The following is a 19,519-nucleotide window of genomic DNA, read 5'->3' on the forward strand; positions in this document are numbered from 1 at the left end:
GTTGACCTATTTTGTCGGAACCCATATTGACAATCAGATAATAATGTGTGTTTTTCAATGAAGCCACGAAGTCTATTATCAAATAATTTTTCCAAAATTTTTGACAACTGTGGCAGAAGGGAGACGGGCCGGTAATTTGTGAAGTGGTGTTTGTCTCCAGATTTGAAGATGGGGATGACTTTTGAGAGTTTCATTTGTGAAGGAAATTGTCCAAGTTGAAAAGATAAATTGCAGATGTATGTGAATGGTTTGATGATTTCTTCCGCTACATTCCGGACCGTCCTCATGTCGAGGTCATAAATGTCACGTGATGTTTTGTTCTTGCTTTTATGAATAATCTCTAAAACTTCCTTTTCGACAGTCGGAGTAAGGAACATCGAGTAAGGATTTTTTCCAATAAGTTCCATAGGCTGTACATCATTAATTGGGATTTTTTTTGCCAGCTCAGGCCCAACTTTAACAAAAAACATATTGAAGCCGTCAGCAATCATCTTCTTGTCACTTATGATTTGGTCGTTCTCAACAAAAAACTCTGGATAACAAGGACTGTTTGAACCATGCCCAATAATTGTATTTAATACCTTCCAAATTCCCTTTATATCACTTTTCTTTTGGATTAATAGTTTGGTGGTGTATTCTTTTCTGCTTGCTCTTAATATGCTGGTTAATTTATTTTTATATGTTTTGTACTTTTGTTCTGTTTCTATGGTTTGATGCCTAAAAAAAGTCCTATATAAATAATTTTTCTTTTTGCAAGCGTTCGCAAGCCCTTTAGTTATCCATGGAGTTTTTGTGGAGTTAGTTATAGTGCATTTTTTGATGGGGCAGTGTGTATCATAAAGTGAGAAAAAAATGTCATGAAATAAATTATAAGCTGCATTTATATCTGACGTTTGAAAAACAGAATCCCAGTTGTGTTTTGCTAAATCATTCTTTAGTGCTGTTAATGATCTTTCTGTTGTGTCTCTACGATAATATTCACTATTTACAGGTTTGGATGTTTTGCAGTTAATATTGTACACCATGAACACGGGTAAATGATCACTGACGTCACTCACTAACAAGCCTCCAGTTACAGTCTGATCTACAATGTTACAAAATATGTTGTCAATAAGTGTCGTGCTGTGTGTTGTGATTCTAGTGGGTCGTGTGATCAGTGGGAATAAGCCCATGGAGAACATGGTGTCAATAAATTTTGCTGTGTGTTTGTGTTTATTAGGATTCAAAAGGTTGATATTAAAGTCACCACATACTATATATTTTTTGTTTCTCTTAAATAATTTTTCCATCCATTCATTAAATATTTTTAAGTCGGATCCTGGTGTTCTATAAACGCAGCTTACAATAATGTGTTTCCTATTTGAAAATGATAATTCTACAGTGACGCATTCGAAGAGTTCCTCAACAGTTAAACACATATCAGTTACAATACTACAGCTGATATTTTTGTCCACATACAGAGCCACACCTCCTCCTCTCTTATTTTTACGGTTGGTGCAAAACATTTCATACCCATTTAATTCAAACTCATTACTTGTATTCTCATTCATCCATGTCTCTGAAATACCTATAATATTAAATGGAGATTTGAACTGATTCAAATAGTCCTGGATATCATCAAAATGAGAATATAGACTCCTGCTATTAAAATGTACTAGAGATATGTTTTTATCTTGCATAAATGTTTTATCAAATGTGACGTCAGTATAATATAAACAATCATTGTTGGTGTTTTGAGGAGCATTTCTATCTGGATCCATTTCGCTCATAAATCTTTGTGATTTGTAGTTGATGTGGTCTGAGAAACTGATCGATTCCAAATTGTGGGAGTTTATCAAATCTTCATTCTCCTCTATTTCAGAGGAGAATTCACTATCAGAACTATCCATATAGTGTTATTTCAGAAACATGAAAGGAAGAAGAGGGTGTGTGATCATGGTCAGATAAATCATTCCTCTGTTCATGAAACATGAACAAGAGAAGAGGGCATATGGTCAAAGACTGTGGGCCACAGACACACAACACAAACGTGCACACAACTGGACCATTCAAGCAAACACATAAACAATCTCTCATCCACACACACACAAACATACACTCGTACACTGCAGGCAATAAAATAAACATGGAAAACAAAAAAACAAAACAAAACAAAAACAAAAAGCTCCCCCCAAGAGCTACTAAATATCCAATTGCAAAAGTAAAAAACTAAAGAAGTAATATTAACAAAAATATGCACACACATACACATACACATATATACATATATATACACATGCATATCATACATGCATGAGGTGTGGAAAGTATCACATATTTAATATGGAACAACTTCAAAATGCAAAAATAGTTTCCTAAATAATTCCCATTCATCACACCACATGCATAGTTAGGTTCGGATATCAAATAGAAACAAAATAAAAATAAAACTCTTATGTATCTTCTGTGTACAAAATAATATTGTGGTTTAGTGAAAAACAGAAAAAAGAAAAAAACAGTCACGTGGCAACATGACGCGTCAACAACCCAGGAAGTAAACAGATCCATGCCTGTCTCCTGCGCAGAAGCACTGCGATGAAAAAGTCTCATTGAAGAAAAATCAAACAAAAATAGTCTTACCAAGTGTCGTATGTCCATGTCTCTGTGTGAGTACCCCCAAGTTCAGTGGAGTTTACGAGGCTGCGGAGATGAACTTTTCAGCCTCTGCTGGATTGTCAAAAAAGTGTTGTTGGGAGCCTTTGGAGAGTTTGATAGTTGCTGGATAAATGAGAAAGGCTTCAAAACCAGCTTTTCGAGCGCTGTACATAGTGGAGTAGCAGGGTCGTCTCAGCTTGGCCGTCACGTCACTGTAGTCCGGGGCAAAGCGAACGGAGTTACCGGAGAGCTGAAGAGGGACTTTCCTAGCCTCCTTCAGGATGCGGTCCCTATCCGTGTACCTCAGACACTTAACAATCATCGCCCTGGGACGGGGAGATTGTCGCGGGGGGCCGATGCGATGGGCCCGCATGAGCTCCGGAGGATTTGCAGCCAAGGCAGGGAACCATTTGGGGATGTTGGCGGCCAGGTAAGACAGCGCGTTATTTCCTTCTTCGCCTTCTTTGATGTTGATGATTCTAATGTTATCCCTCCTGCTTCTGTCCTCGAGATCTATCATTTTTTTCTCAATCTTCGTGAGCATGCTGGTGAAATTGAGCATAGCGTCCTCATTGCTCTGGACACGTGTTTCAATAGAAGACACTTCATTGCGGACAGATTCTATATCGGCAGCGTGCTTAGATAAAGTATCTTGAATTGTACCAAGTTGATCCTCCAATCGCTGGAATCGCTTTTGGGATCTATCCTCAGCCTCATTGAAAAATTTCCTGAGTAAAGTCTCAAGATAGGCCTCAGTGACGACAGGTGTTTGAGACGAGGACGATCCCGACTCCATTGTTGCCCTTTTCATTAAACTTTTGTAACGGGTGTGCAACAAATAAGGAAAGCGTTGTTCGTAAATGAAAAAATTATGGCAGAAATCCAAGTAGCTTAGAGTTTTTTTAGAGCATGCACAGGGGAGCTTCAGTTTTTGACGTGCTCTACTCCGCCATCTTGTTTTCAATCAGAACGGATATTGTAGCGTCCCGGAAGAGTTAGTGCTGCAAGGGGTTCTGGGTATTTGTTCTGTTGTGTTTATGTTGTGTTACGGTGCGGATGTTCTCCCGAAATGTGTTTGTCACTCTTGTTTGTTTTTGTTGAGCACCCGCTAGTCCTGTGAGTCATTCAAATTCAAGTCTTTGTTAAACAACCTGTTAGTGAAACTCGAGTCTTTGTCAACCTGCTTGTCAGTGGATCTTAAGTCTTCGTCGTCATGTGGGTACGTCAAATTTGAGTCTTTGTCGAACGCACTTTAGTCATCGAAATCAAGTCTTTATGAACCTGTGAGTCGGTAAAACGTGAGTCTTCATCGAACACGTAAATCAGTGAAACTTGAGCCTTTGTCAACTAGTGAGCCATTGATACGTACATTTTTGTAAAAATGTGAGCCAGTGAAACTTGAATCTTTGTCAAGACTTGAGTCAGTAAAACTTGAGTTTTCGTCAACAAGTGAATCAGTTAAACTTGATTCTTTGTCAACGCCTGTGTTAGCAAAACTTGAGTCTTTGACAACACAAGAGTCCGTGAAACTTGAGTCTATGTCAACATGTGAGCCAGTGAAATTTGAGTCTTGAGTCAGTAAAACTTGAGTTTTCGTCAACAAGTGAATCAGTTAAACTTGATTCTTTGTCAACGCCTGTGTTAGCAAAACTTGAGTCTTTGACAACACAAGAGTCCGTGAAACTTGAGTCTATGTCAACATGTGAGTCAGTGAAATTTGAGTCTTCGTCAACACGTAAAAGAGTGAAGCTTGAGTTTCAGTCGACACGTGTATCAGTGAAACTTGACTTTTAGTCAAAATATAAGTCAGTAAAACTTGACTTTTAGTCAACACCTGAGTCAGTGAAACTTGAGTCTTCATCAACACATGGAATAATGAAGCTTGAGTTTTAGTCAACACGTGAATCAGTGAAACTTGACTTTTAGTCAACACATGACTCAGTAAATATTGAGCCTAAGTCAACATGTGAGTCCGTGAAACCTGAGTCTTCGTCAGCCCATTAGTCAGTGAAACTTGAGTCTTTGTCAACATGTGAGTCAGTAAAACTTCAGTCTTAGTCAACATTTGAGTCAGTGAAACTGGAGTCTTTGTCAACACCTGTATCAGTGAAACTTGACTTTTAGTCAACACGTGAGTCAGTAAAACTTGAGTCTATGTCAATACGTGAGTCAGTGAAACTTGAGTCTTTGTCAACGCGTACAAGAATGAAGCTTGAGTTTTAGTCAACATGTGAATCAGTGAAACTTGAGTCTTAGTCAATACGTGAGTCAGCAAAACATGACTTTTAGTCAACACATGAGTCAGTAAACGTGAATCTTAGTCAACATGTGAGTCAATAAAACTTATGTCTTTGTCAGCCCATTAGTCAGTGAAACTTGAGTCTTCTTTAACACGTGAGTCACACACACACACACACACACACACACACACACACACACACACCCACACACAATCTTGTACCTTCTTGGGACCTGAGAATAATGCTTATCTCTTTAGGACCAGCCTTTCTAGATATAAAAAGAAGTGTATATACAACATTAATAATATATACATACTATGCAAACATAAAAAAGCTTGTTGTGAAAAATGAGTTGGAATTTCACAAGAAAAAGTTCACAATTTCACAAGAAAAAACTTAGAATTTGGGCCGTGTTAATAATGAAAGTCGTAATTTTACTCAACGCAAGTCAAAATTGTACGAGAAAAACTGAACATTTGTGCAATATTATGATAAAAGTTGGAATTGTACTATATATACTATGTGAGGGGAGCAGTGGGCAGCAGCGGTGCCACGCCCGGTAATCATTTTTGGTGATTTAACCCCCAATTCCAACCCTTGATGCTGAGTGCCAAGCAGGGAGGTAATGGGTCCCATTTTTATAGTCTTTGGTATGACTCGGCCGGGGTTTGAACTCACGACCAACCCATCTCAGGGACGGACACTCTAACCACTAGACCACTGAGTAGGCAAAAATCCCCCCCAAAAAGTGCAGTTTCCCTTTAATAAGGCCCAAGCTGTTTGTTTACATGCTTTTTTTATTTATTTCTCTTTGCTATTTGGGCTTATTGGACCCTAATTAGAATAAATACTAAGAGTCATCTTTTGATATGATGTACTTAGTCCATAAGTACACAAACGTGTACTTCATGTTTAGTGACATGCTAATTCTTGTTTTCACACTTTTTTTTTTTTTCCAAATTCCATTGTAAAGTTAAAGTTAAAGTACCAATGATTGTCACACATGTTGTACTCTTCTGACACCACCAGATGGCAGTATAAGTGTCCACATAAGTGGCCATAAGACATACTTGCCAACCCTCCCGGATTTTCCGGGAGACTCCCGAAATTCAGCGCCTCTCCCGAAAACCTCCCGGGACAAATTTTCTCCCGAAAATCTCCCGAAATTCAGGCGGAGCTGGAAGCCACGCCCCCTCCAGCTCCATGCGGACCTTGTCAGGTGCGCAACACCACGTAAATCGTTGGCCAACCAAAACGTGACCCCAGTACGCTATAGCCAACATTCACCAGGAGATGGCAACAGACAAACATAGATCACTCTATTACATTCCTCCCCTTTTAGAAATGTATAGAAGTTACTCAAAATAAATAAACAACCCAACCAAAAAATGCAGCAGCTCAATTAAAAAACTGTACTTTAAAATGTAATATATGTCTAATAAATGTAATATATGTAAAATGTAATGTAATATATGTAAAAATGTAATATATGTCTAATAAAATAAATATATATATATATATATAGCTAGAATTCACTGAAAGTCAAGTATTTCTTATATATATATACATATATACATATATATATATATATATATATATATATATATATATATATATATATATATATATGAAATACTTGACTTGGTGAATTCTAGCTGTAAATATACTCCTCCCCTCTTAACCCCGCCCCCAATCACGCCCACCCCCCACCTCCCGAAATCGGAGGTCTCAAGGTTGGCAAGTATGCCATAAGACCCCAATTCAGTAGTGTACACAATTTTGGAAATAAGAGCTAAAAGGTGCTGTCCACGCATGTGGCCAACTAAGCCTTTAGAGGTTGGTTGCACAGTGGTTGCATTTGCAGTTTTTAGTTTGTATTGAGAGTTTAAAGCTTCAGATGTTGCTCTCTGACCCTTTTGCTCGGGGGGGAAAAAAGCTTTTGTCTATGCAGCTCCTGGTGCTTGGAACATGGAAGCTGACTGCATTTTTTTTATCCTAACATGCTTTTAAATGTAAACTGAGAGCATTTGAAGGCGCCTCAGTTATCTGTAAGTGTTTTACTTGATGTCCATCCTGTCATTTTAATGTGTAATGTGAATGAGATTTGGTGTATAACTCTGCTGCCTTTTAGCCAGGACTCCCTTGAAAAAATAGGTTTTTAATCTCAATGGGATTTTTCCTGGTTACATAAAGGTTCAATACAAATTAAAGCTGCAAGCAGCATTGGTCGGGCCCGCGTATTTGGCAGGTGCTAGTCCTAAGTGTCCCAATACTTTTGTCAAGTTTTAGTCCCAAGTGTCCCAATACTTTTGTCCAGTGTAAGTGTCCCAATACTTTTGTCCAGTGGTAGTCCTAAGTTTCCCAATACTGTTGTCTACTTTTAGTCGTAAGTGTCCCAATACTTTTGTCAAGTTGTAGTCCCAATACTTTTGTCCAGTTTTCGGCTTAAGTGTCCCAATACTTTTGTCCAGTGGTAGTCATAAGTGTCCCAATACTTTTGTCTAGTGTACCTACCTTGTCTGCATTGTGTGGGCACGCTGGTGCATCCTGCTTTTAAGCAGCCATCTTAAAAAAACAGCAGCGCAGCAGCATCAGCGGTTCTTTGAAGAGTCATAAAATCAAAACCGGAGCAGGTATCAAAACTCTTTCGTCAACTTTTAATCAGAAGGGTTCAATCTCTCTCCTGTGTTAGTTTGAAGCTGAAACAACAAACGCGCTCAGAGGAGATAATGTTTGAAGAAAGGTGACCGGTTTTTACAAAAATTTTGTTTTGAAGGGGGAATAGCAAACTTCCTGTTGATTTTTGCTGGGGGTTGTCAATTTATGAAATGCAGTTCTAAGTGAGACCTACATAGAGGTTTTTGTTTCATGTCTCTCCGACCTTCCCAGTGGGAGTTACAGGCAGTTTTGTCATTTTTTCCTTCCGAGGAGCAGTTTTTTCTGCGTTTTATTCAAAAGTTGCGGTAGAGCGCAATTTTGAGATTTGGGGTTAGGTTTTTTTTTATTAGATCGCAATTTTTGCAAGTCCTGATGTGTGCGTTCAGTTCGGTGAGTTTTGAAGCATGTTAAGGGGGTCAAATTACAGCTCAAAGAGGCAAAAGTGACTGTTTTTAGTACTTTTTTGTCTTGAAGGGGGAATTGCCAACTTCCTGTTGATTTTAGCCCAAGGATGTACAATTATGAAAACTAGATCTAAGTCAGACCTACATAGAGGTTTTTGTTTCATGTCTCTCCGACCTTCCCAGTGGGAGTTACAGGCAGTTTTGTCATTTATTTCTTCCGAGGAGCAGTTTTTTCTGCGTTTTATTCAAAAGTTGCGGTAGAGTGCAATTTTGAGATTTGGGCTTAGGTTTTTTTATTAGATCGCAATTTTTGCAAGTCCTGATGTGTGCGTTCAGTTCGGTGAGTTTTGAAGCATGTTAAGGGGGTCAAATTACAGCTCAAAGAGGCAAAAGTGACTGTTTTTAGTACTTTTTTTGTCTTGAAGGGGGAATTGCCAACTTCCTGTTGATTTTAGCCCGAGGATGTACAATTATGAAAACTAGATCTAAGTCAGACCTACATAGAGGTTTTTGTTTCATGTCTCTCCGACCTTCCTAGTGGGAGTTACAGGCAGTCTAGTTTTTTTTTTTTCTAGGGGGCGCTAGAGCGCAATTTTGAGTTTTGGGGTTCGGTTTTTTTATAAAAAGGCAATTTTCGCAGGTCCTGATGTGTGGGTCAATATGGTGTGTTTTGAAGCATGTTAAGTGGGTCAAATTAGTGCTCAAAGAGGCGGCCGGTATAATAATAATAAAACCTTACAAATTCAATAGGTCCTTATGTCCCATTGCATAAGGACTCCCAAAAGTCCTTATGCAATGGGCCATGCGGGCCCTAATAAAAAAAATCACTTATACAGCACATGGAAGCGCATACACGGGGTGTTTTTTTTTATTTCTTTACAAAGCAGAATAATCAATAAGTAATCAGCTGGGTGTCCTCTCATGAACGCAGTGGAAATGACCACGGGCGTGTCCTTTGGCAGTAAAAGAACGTGCGGGACATTGCGCAACACCCTCGTGATTGCAAGTCAATATCATCTGTGTGTTGCGTAATAGTCCGATCACTCTTGTCGTTGATACACGAGGACAGTGAGATACAGTCTGGTGTGCCGTGGGAGATGATCTAATTTCACCTATTTGGGTTAAAAATACTTTTTTGCAAACCAGTAATTATAATCCACAAATGATGTGTTGTTGTTGAGTGTCGGTGCTGTCTAGAGCTCGGCAGAGTAACCGTGTAATACTCTTCCATATCAGTAGGTGGCAGCCGGTAGCTAATTGCTTTGTAGATGTGGGAAACAGCGGGAGGCAGTGTGCAGGTAAAAAGGTGTCTAATGCTTAAACCAAAAATAAACAAAAGGTGAGTGCCCCTAAGAAAAGGCATTGACGCTTAGAGAAGGCTATGCAGAACGAAACTAAAACTGAACTGGCTGCAAAGTAAACAAAAACAGAATGCTGGACGACAGCAAAGACTTACTGTGGAGCAGCAGACGGCGTCCTCAATGTACATTCGAACATGACATGACAATCAACACCAAAATAGGAGCGCAAGACAAGAAGTAAAACACTACACAGAGGAAAACAGCAAAAAAAAGTCCAAATAAGTCAGGGTGTGATGTGACAGGTGGTGACAGATTGTTTGGTAAACGTATATCATGTTCTATATGTTATAGTTATTTGAATGACTCTTACCATAATATGTTACGTTAACATACCAGTTGGTTATTTATGCCTCATATAACGTACACTTATTCAGCCTGTTGTTCACTATTCTTGATTTATTTTAAATTGCCTTTCAAATGTCTATTCTTGTTGTTGGCTTTTATCACATACATTTCCCCCCAAAAAATGCGACTTATACTCCAGTGCGACTTATATATGTTTTTTTCCTTCTTTATTATGCATTTTCGGCAGGTGCGACTTATACTCCGGTGCGACTTATACTCCGAAAAATACGGTACTTGAATTTCGGGTGAATTCTAGCTATAAATATACCCTTCCCACAATCTCCCGAATTCGGAGGTCTCAAGGTTGGCAAGTATGGTCGTGTGAGACGACAATGGTTTGTCATGATCACAATATGCAGGCGACAGCGGGAGGCAGTGTGCAGGTAAAAAGGTGTCTAATGCTTAAACCAAAAATAAACAAAAGGTGAGAAAAGGAATTGAAGCTTAGGGAAGGCTATGTAGAACAAAACTAAAACTGAACTGGCTACAAAGTAAACAAAAACAGAATGCTGGACGACAAATCAAATCAAATCAAATCAACTTTATTTATAAAGCACATTTAAAATTGACCACAGGGGTAGCCAAAGTGCTGTACAATGAACAGGTTAAAAGATAAAACGAGTACCGAGCAAACACAACACAACACAAACAGAACACGATAAAAAATAAATAATTAAAATAGAATTAATAAAAACATAAAAACAGGATCACAGCAGGTGTATTATGGGGCGCCATTGCAGGATGGATATCACTCAGTGTTAAAAGCCATGGAATAAAAGTATGTTTTTAAGAGAGATTTAAAAACAGGAAGAGAGGAGGCTTGTCTAACACTCAGAGGTAGGTCGTTCCAGAGCTTGGGAGCAGCAACGGCGAAAGCTCTGTCACTTCTAAGCTTCAGCCTTGTGTCAGGGACCGTCAACAGCAGCTGATCGGCTGATCTTAAGGATCGGGTGGGGCAGTAAGGCTGAAGGAGGTCGGAGAGATAGGTTGGCGCGAGGTTGTTTAGACATTTAAAAACAAATAAAAGGAGTTTAAAATTGATTCGGTAACGCACAGGGAGCCAGTGAAGGGACGCTAAAATAGGGGTGATGTGCTCACGTCTGCGGGTCTGTGTTAGCAGACGAGCAGCAGAGTTCTGCACGAGCTGCAGGCGGGCGAGGGAGGCCTGGCTAATGCCAACATACAGGGCATTACAATAATCAAGACGAGTCGAGATAAAAGCGTGGATTAATTTCTCAAGATCATGTCTTGATAGAAGCGGTTTCACTTTCGCTATTTGGCGTAATTGATAAAAGCTTTTTTGAACGACGCTGCTGATTTGTTTTTCGAATTTAAAATCTGAGTCAAACTTTACCCCCAGGTTTGTGACAGAGTCGCTGAGATACGGGGTCAGAGTGCCGAGGTCAACGTTGGGGGAGGGAGAGCGACTTGGACCGAACAACATAACTTCTGTTTTGTCTTCATTTAGGCTCAGGAAGTTAGCTGAAAGCCAGACTTTGATGTCGTGCAGGCAGTCAATAAGACGTTGAACCGTGTTATTTTGTGCCATTGGAAAATAAATCTGGCAATCATCGGCATAAAAATTAAATGCAATACTGTACTTCCTAAATATAGAACCAAGGGGGAGAAGGTAAAGCGCAAATAAAATTGGGGCAAGGATTGAGCCCTGGGGGACCCCATGTGGTAAAGGAGCTGTGGACGACATAAAACTGTCTACTTTTACACAAAAACTCCTGTCGGTTAGGTACGACCGGAACCAGTTGAGGGCGGCGCCCTTAATGCCCACACAGTTCTCAAGACCAGTGATTAAGGTGGCGTGGTCGACGGTGTCGACAGCAAAAACTTACAGCGTGTGGAGCAGAGACGGCATCCCACAAAGTGCATCCCCGTACATGACATGACAACAATGTCCACACAAAAAAAGACAGCAACAACTGAAATATTCTTGATTGCTAAAACAAAGCAGGTGTGGGGAATAGCGCTCAAAGGAAGACATGAAACTGCTACAGGAAAATACCAAAAAAAGAGAAAAAGCCACCAAAATAGAAGCGCAAGACAAGAACTAAAACACTACACACGGGAAAACAGCAAAAAAGTCCAAATAAGTCAGGGTGTGATGTGACAGGTGGTGACAGTACACCTACTTTGAGACAAGAGCTATAGTGATGCATGCTTGGTTATGCTTTAAAGTCATATCCAACAATTGCGACGACGACTTTTTACTGTCAACTGAGTTTCGTTTTTTAATGATTTCTGCTGGTGGTGTGCCTTGGCTCAAAAAAGGTTGAAAAACACTGTTGTAAGTGACTGAAATTAGTCCTGCAAGGGTCTGCCGGCCCGTGCACGCTACATACTGATTCAGGAGTGGTCTTCCCGATGAAGGCACTTCCACTTATGTATGCTCGCACTGCGGAACAAAGACTGATATGCAAAACACTGTGGGATTGGGGGGAGTGGGACGTCTGTGTGTGTGTGTGTGTGTGTGTGTGTGTGTGTGTGTGTGTGTGTGTGTGTGTGTGTGTGTGTGTGTGTGTGTTCTTGCATTTATAGCATTTATACCCTTCTTGAGACATCAACAAGGAAAAGTAGTTTCCATATGAGGAGGTGATGACATAAATCATGGTCCCAATACGGAAAACCATTGCATCTAATAGACAATGTCTCATTTGCACCCCTGCTGGTGACATCTATCAAAATGAGGGTGGTCCCAAAAAGGAGGGATTTTTCAAATTGACTGTGTGTCGCTTTTAAAAGTGCTCCCCCTCTGGTCAACATATGAAATAACAAGTGTGTGTAAGAAATTGAAATGCGCCCCCTTTGGCCAAAATTAATTAAAAAAAACAAAATGTATATAGAGACATACTAAAGTAAATAATGAAGATTAAAAACCAATTACAAACAAAAAAAAATGCCCCCAAAAAAATCAATGAACTAAAAGCAGACTTCTTTCTTATAAAATTCGGAACAATTTCTCATATTCTTTCTGTTTCTGTAATATTTAAATATTTTCTCGTAAGATTTTTTTTTTTTTTTTTAATGTAGAATTATTACTTTTTAATGCAAAATGGTGACATTTGTCATATCAAATTCTGACTTTTATCACAATGTTGCCAATTTTTTTGTTGTTCTTGTAAAATAGTGACATTTTTTTTGAGTAAAATTATGACTTTTGTCATCATATTGCCGAGCAAAATTCTGATTATTACTATAACATTGCAATAATTTTAAAGTTTTCTTACAAAATTGTGACTTTTATCGAGTAAAATTACGATCATTTTAATCAAATTGCCAACATTTTAAGGTTTTCTTGTACAATTGCAACTGTTATTGAGTAAAATTCCAAATTTTATCATAATATTACACAAATGTTCAGTTTTTCTTGCAAAAATTTTGACTCGCGTTGAGTAAAATGACGACTTTTATTATGAAACCGCCAACATTCTAAGTTTTTCTTGTGATTGTGACTTTTTTCTTGTGAAATTCCAACTTATTTTTGCAGAACAAGCTTTTTTATATTTGCATAGTATGTATGTATTATTAATGTTATAAATACAAATAATCTTTATATATCTAGAAAGGGTGGTCCTAAAGAGGTCGGCATTTTTTGGACGTCTCAAGAAGGTAACAAATACAAGAACGCGTGTGTGTGTGTGTGTGTGTGTGTGTGTGTGTGTGTGTGTGTGTGTGTGTGTGTGTGTGTGTGTGTGTGTGTGTGTGTGACAGGCGTTTGGTTCCACACATCACACACAGCAGGTGGGGATGAGCAGCCCTTGGCAGGCATCCCACAGGGACTCGCACTCGACACGGGTGTGTGGCGTAACGACATGCCTGTAATAAGGCATGCACTCGTGAAACTATCAGTCATGTTATACTGCACACGTACAAATGTGTCATTTTAGTGTGCGATAACACCCTTTTATTCCTTCCCCTCAGAATGTGACAAGCTGAGGAAAGATGGTTTCCGCAGCTCCCAGTACTACTCGCAGGGGCCCACCTTCTCCGACCCTCTACAGTCCAGCAGCAGCCTTCAGGATGATGAGGAGGAGGAGGAGGATGTTGATAAAAAGGTACATTAAATACATGGAAACCCTATGCCAGGGATATTCAACTCAATTGGGGGCCACACTTACAGTAAGATAGGGACTGAGGGGCCAGACTGCTCCCTCCACTATTAGTCTTATTTTGTATATTCCCTGAGAACTAGCACCCTCTACTGTGGAAGTAGAATTGTCTCACTTCAACTTATATATATATATATATATATATAGAATAGAATAGAAAGTACTTTATTGGTGCCTGGGGGAAATTCAGCACCACAGTTCGCTCACAATAGACAATAAACACTTAGGTATTTTTTTACATGTGAATAATATAAATACAGTCTATTATACAGCATTATTCACATGTGAATAATATAAATACAGTCTATTATACATCATTATTCACATGTGAATAATATAAATACAGTCTATTATACATCATTATTCACATGTGAATAATATAAATACAGTCTATTATACGGCATTATTCACATGTGAATAATATAAATACAGTCAATTATACAGCATTATTCACATGTGAATAACATAAATACAGTCTATTATACGGCATTAGTCAATCAATCAATCAATCAATCAATCAATCTTTATTTATATAGCCCTAAATCACAAGTGTCTCAAAGGGCTGCACAAGCCACAACGACATCCTCGGTACAAAGCCCACATACGGGCAAGGAAAAACTCACCCCAGTGGGACGTCGATGTGAATGACTATGAGAAACCTTGGAGAGGACCGCATATGTGGGTAACTCCCCCCCCTCTAGGGGAGACCGAAAGCAATGGATGTCGAGTGGGTCTGACATAATATTGTGAGAGTCCAGTCCATAGTGGATCCAACATAATAGTAAGAGTCCAGTCCATAATGGGGCCAGCAGGACACCATCCCGAGCGGAGACGGGTCAGCAGCGTAGAGATGTTCCCAGCCGATGCACAGGCGAGCGGTCCACCCCGGGTCCCGACTCTGGACAGCCAGCACTTCATCCATGGCCACCGGACCTGTGCCCCCCCCCCTCAAGGAAAAGGGGAGCAGAGGAGAAAAGAAAAGAAACGGCAGATCAACTGGTCTAACAGGGGGGCTATTTAAAGGCTAGAGTATACAAATGAGTTTTAAGATGGGACTTAAATGCTTCTACTGAGGTAGCATCTCTAATTGTTACCGGGAGGGCATTCCATAGTACTGGAGCCCCAATAGAAAACGCTCTATAGCCCGCAGACTTTTTTTGGGCTCTGGGAATCACTAATAAGCCGGAGTTCTTTGAAGGCAGATTTCTTGCCGGGACATATGGTACAATACAATCGACAAGATAGGACGGAGCTAGACCGTGTAGTATTTTATACGTAAGTAGTAAAACCTTAAAGTCACATCTTAAGTGCACAGGAAGCCAGTGCAGGTGAGCCAGTATAGGTATATATATATATGTATATAAAGGTATATACAGTATAGGCGTAATATGATCAAACTTTCTTGTTCTTGTCAAAAGTCTAGCAGCCGCATTTTGTACCAACTGTAATCTTTTAATGCTAGACATAGGGAGACCCGAAAATAATACGTTACAGTAATCGAGACGAGACGTAACGAACGCATGAATAATGATCTCAGCGTCGCTCTTAATGTGTGACTCAAAGGAGAGAGTTGGGTGGAAGATAATACCCAGATTCTTTACTGATTCGCCTTGTATAATTGTTTGGTTGTCAAATGTTAAGGTGGTATTATTAAATAAATGTCGGTGTTTAGCAGGACCGATAATCAGCATTTCCCTTTTCTTGGCGTTGAGTTGCAAGAAGTTAGCGGGCATCCATTGTTTAATTTCATTAAGACACGCCTCCAGCTGACTACAATCCGGCGTGTTGGTCAGCTTTAGGGGCATGTAGAGTTGGCTGTCATCAGCATAACAGTGAAAGCTAACACGTATGATGTCACCTAGCGGCAGCATGTAAATACTAAAGAGTGCAGGGCCAAGAACCGAACCCTGAGGAACTCCGCACGTTACCTTAACATAGTCCGAGGTCACATTGTTATGGGAGACGCATTGCATCCTGTCAGTAAGATAAGAGTTAAACCACGACAAAGCTAAGTCTGACATACCAATACGTGTTTTGATACGCTCTAATAAAATGTTATGATGGACGGTATGGAAAGCAGCGCTAAGATGAAGAAGCAGCAACATAGATGACGCATCAGAATCCATCGTTAGCAGTAGATCATTAGTCATTTTTGCGAGGGCTGTCTCCGTAGAGTGATTTGCCCTGAAATCCGGACTGAAAAGGTTCACAGAGATTGTTAGACACTAAGTGTTCATTTAGCTCAGTGTTTCTCAAAGTGTGGGGCGCGCCCCACTGGTGGGGAATAGAGACATGACAGGTGGGGCGCGAGGAACGGGAGGAAATTTCACTTTAAATTTTTTTTTAAATTATTATATTTTTAGATTATTTTTTTTACTATGCTGTCATTTTCTATACACACTGTAAATCACTTTGTGATTCTGTCTGTGAAATCCGCTATATAAATAAATGGAAATTACCGGTACTTATTTTTACTGTAGGCTTTATATTTCTCGGTAGGAGCGAAAGTTTGACAGACATAGCAACAGTAACTAATGGGGGCGGGGCTAAGCGGAACAAACTTTCGAGCGGATGGGTAGCAGGCTAATGTGTGGATCACAATTACACAAATATATACATTTGTGACTCGCACCTCAAAGGTCGTCGAGCCAGAGCCAGCGCCTGCAGAGAAACAAAAATGTGACGGGCACACACTGTGTCATTCACCGGGAAGCACTCGCGTCAAGGCAGCTCAGCCCCGAACTCAATGAAGTTTTAACAGATGTTGTGAGCGCGGTAAATTTGATCAAAACACGACCACTGAAATCGCGACTGTTCTCTGCACTGTGTGAGGAAATGGGAGCTGATCATACAGCCGTGCTGTTTCACAGTGAAGCAAGGTGGCTCTCCTGGGGGAAAGTGCTGTCACTTGCCCTGTCTTGCCAAATGCATAGCTCCTCCTTTTTTTTTTTGCAAAGATTGCAAAGTGGCACTTTTATTGTATTTATTATTGAACTTGATGCAAGTTATTTGATTTATTATTGAACTTGATGCAAGTTATAACACTTTTTTTGATTTATTATTGAACTTGATGCAAGTTATAACACTTTTTTTGATTTATTATTGAACTTGATGCAAGTTATAACACTTTTTTTGATTTATTATTGAACTTGATGCAAGTTATTGGATTTATTATTGAACTTGATGCAAGTTATAACACTTTTATTTGATTTATTATTGAACTTGATGCAAGTTATAACACTTTTTTTTATTATTGAACTTGATGCAAGTTATAACACTTTTGTTTTATTTATTATTGAACTTGATGCAAGTTATAACACTTTTTTTGATTTATTATTGAACTTGATGCAAGTTATTTGATTTATTATTGAACTTGATGCAAGTTATAACACTTTTTTTTATTTATTATTGAACGTGATGCAAGTTATAACACTTTTTGATTTATTATTGAACTTGATTCCAGTAATAACACTTTTTTTGATTTATTATTGAACTTGATGCAAGTTATAACACTTTTATTTGATTTATTATTGAACTTGATGCAAGTTATAACACTTTTTTGATTTATTATTGAACGTGATGCAAGTTATAACACTTTTTTTTATTTATTATTGAACTTGATGCAAGTTATAACAGTTTTTTTTTTTTTTTTATTGAACGTGATGCAAGTTATAACACTTTTTTTTATTTATTATTGAACTTGATGCAAGTTATAACACTTTTGTTTTATTTATTATTGAACTTGATGGAAGTTATTTTATTTATTATTGAACTTGATGCAAGTTATACCACAGCTGCACAGTTATTTTATTTATTATTGAACTTAATGTTATTTTATGTTATTGAGTTCGAATGTATACAACTTGATGTTCAATAAATTTGAAAATGTTAAAGCTTGGCATTAGCGCTCTGTTGGGGCGATGGGGGCAGGTAGGGCTTGAAAACTCCCCCTTGTCCAAAGTGGGGGATGACAAAAAAAGTTTGAGAACCACTGCACTACACCAATACATCATCCCACTACCATCAGGGCGCAGGTACAGAACTATCAAATTCCGGAGGGCCCGCCTCAGGAAAAGCCTTATCCCTGCAGCTATAGCCGCCCTTAACAGCAGGCCCGGCCGACCCGTCTGACAAGCCTGTAAATGTGTGTTAGTCATGTATGATGTCTTTTTGTTATTTTTTTTTTGCGTGATGTGTAATGTCTAGTGTTTAAATGTACGGCAGTGACAATGAATTTCCCCAAGGGGACCAATAAATCTAATCTAAAAAAAAAGTCATGTTGCATGCATGCATGTTCCAAATAAACTCAAACTCAACTCAAATAAGTCGGGTGTTTTTGGACAGTTAGACGATGTTATGTTTGACCACGAGGGACCCTGAAGAGGCTCATCACTACCGTATTTTCCGCACCATAAGCTGCCCTGGGTTATAAGCCGCGCCTTCAATGAACGGCATATTTCAAAACTTTGTCCACCTATAAGCCGCCCCGTGTTATAAGCCGCATCTAACTGCGCTAAAGGAATGTCAAAAAAACAGTCAGATAGGTCAGTCAAACTTTAATAATATATTAAAAACCAGCGTTCTAACAACTCTGTTCACTCCCAAAATGTACGGTAATGTGCAAATGTGCAATCACAAACATAGTAAAATTCAAAATAGTGCAGAGCAATAACATCAATAACTTAATGTTGCTCGAACGTTAATGTCACAACACACAAAATAAACATAACACTCACTTTCTGAAGTTATTCTTCATTCATAAATCCCTCGAATTCTTCTCCTTCGGTGTCCGAATTAAAAAGTTGGGCGAATACGGGATCCAAAATGGCCGGCTCCGTCTCGTCCAGCAGTTCTGTGAATCCTGCCTTCCGGAAAGCTCGGACCACAGTTGTGACCGAAATATCCGCCCAGGCATTTACGATCCACTGGCAGATGTTGGCGTATGTCGTCCGGCGCTGTCTCCCTGTCTTAGTGAAGGTGTGTTCGCCTTTGGTCATCCATTGTTCCCACGCCGTTCGCAGTCGTGATTTAAATGCCTTGTTGACACCAATATCGAGCGGTTGGAGTTCTTTGGTTAATCCACCCGGAATGACGGCGAGTGTTGTATTTGTGTGCTTCACTTGTTTTTTGACACCATCTGTGATGTAAGTTTAAATTCTGCGTTATACACGTGTCGCTTAGTAGGAGCCATTTTGTGGTCTTTACAGATGTAAACACACAAATGAAATGAAACGCAATATCCGGGGGCTTCTTCTTCTACGGGGGCGGGTGGTTGCTTACAGTAGAAGAAGAAGCGCTTCCTCTTCTATGGGGGCGGGTGCTTACCTTGGCGGTTGCTTACCATAGAAGAAGAAGCGCTTCCTCTTCTACGGGGAAAAAAGATGGCGGCTGTTTACCGTAGTTGCGAGACCGAAACTTTATGAAAATAAATATTTATATTAATCCATATATAAGGCGCACCGGGTTATAAGCCGCACTGTCAGCTTTTGTGAAAATTTGTGGTTTTTAGGTGCGGCTTATAGTGCGGAAAATACGGCACATGTTTTGTTCCATCTTTTGCATCCATGTGCACTTTTGACCTTCTCTTCCATTTCTGAAGTGTCCTCTGCAATACCCCCCCCCCCCCCCCCCCCCCCCCCCCCCACACACACACACACACACACACACACACACGCCGCCTTGCACCATCACAGTGAGGCTAACGTCATCTGACAGCAGCTTCCAAAGGAGAAACCACGCTCTTGCTCGGCCATGGT

The 19,519-nt window shown here is 39.6% G+C and overlaps 1 protein-coding gene across 8 annotated transcripts in view; it reads left to right on the forward strand.

The window, feature by feature from the left end:
* nhsl1b (NHS-like 1b) overlaps window positions 1–19,519 on the forward strand; it is a 357,374-nt gene that overhangs the window by 295,070 nt on the left and 42,785 nt on the right. For all 8 annotated transcript variants that reach the window (XM_061986925.1, XM_061986926.1, XM_061986927.1 and 5 more), the window contains one exon: window positions 13,576–13,709. In XM_061986925.1, coding sequence (XP_061842909.1) covers window positions 13,576–13,709 — 134 coding nt within the window. The remainder of the gene's footprint in view (window positions 1–13,575; window positions 13,710–19,519) is intronic.

Source organism: Nerophis lumbriciformis, linkage group LG26, assembly GCF_033978685.3.
Source record: "Nerophis lumbriciformis linkage group LG26, RoL_Nlum_v2.1, whole genome shotgun sequence".
Classification (NCBI taxonomy): domain Eukaryota; kingdom Metazoa; phylum Chordata; class Actinopteri; order Syngnathiformes; family Syngnathidae; genus Nerophis; species Nerophis lumbriciformis.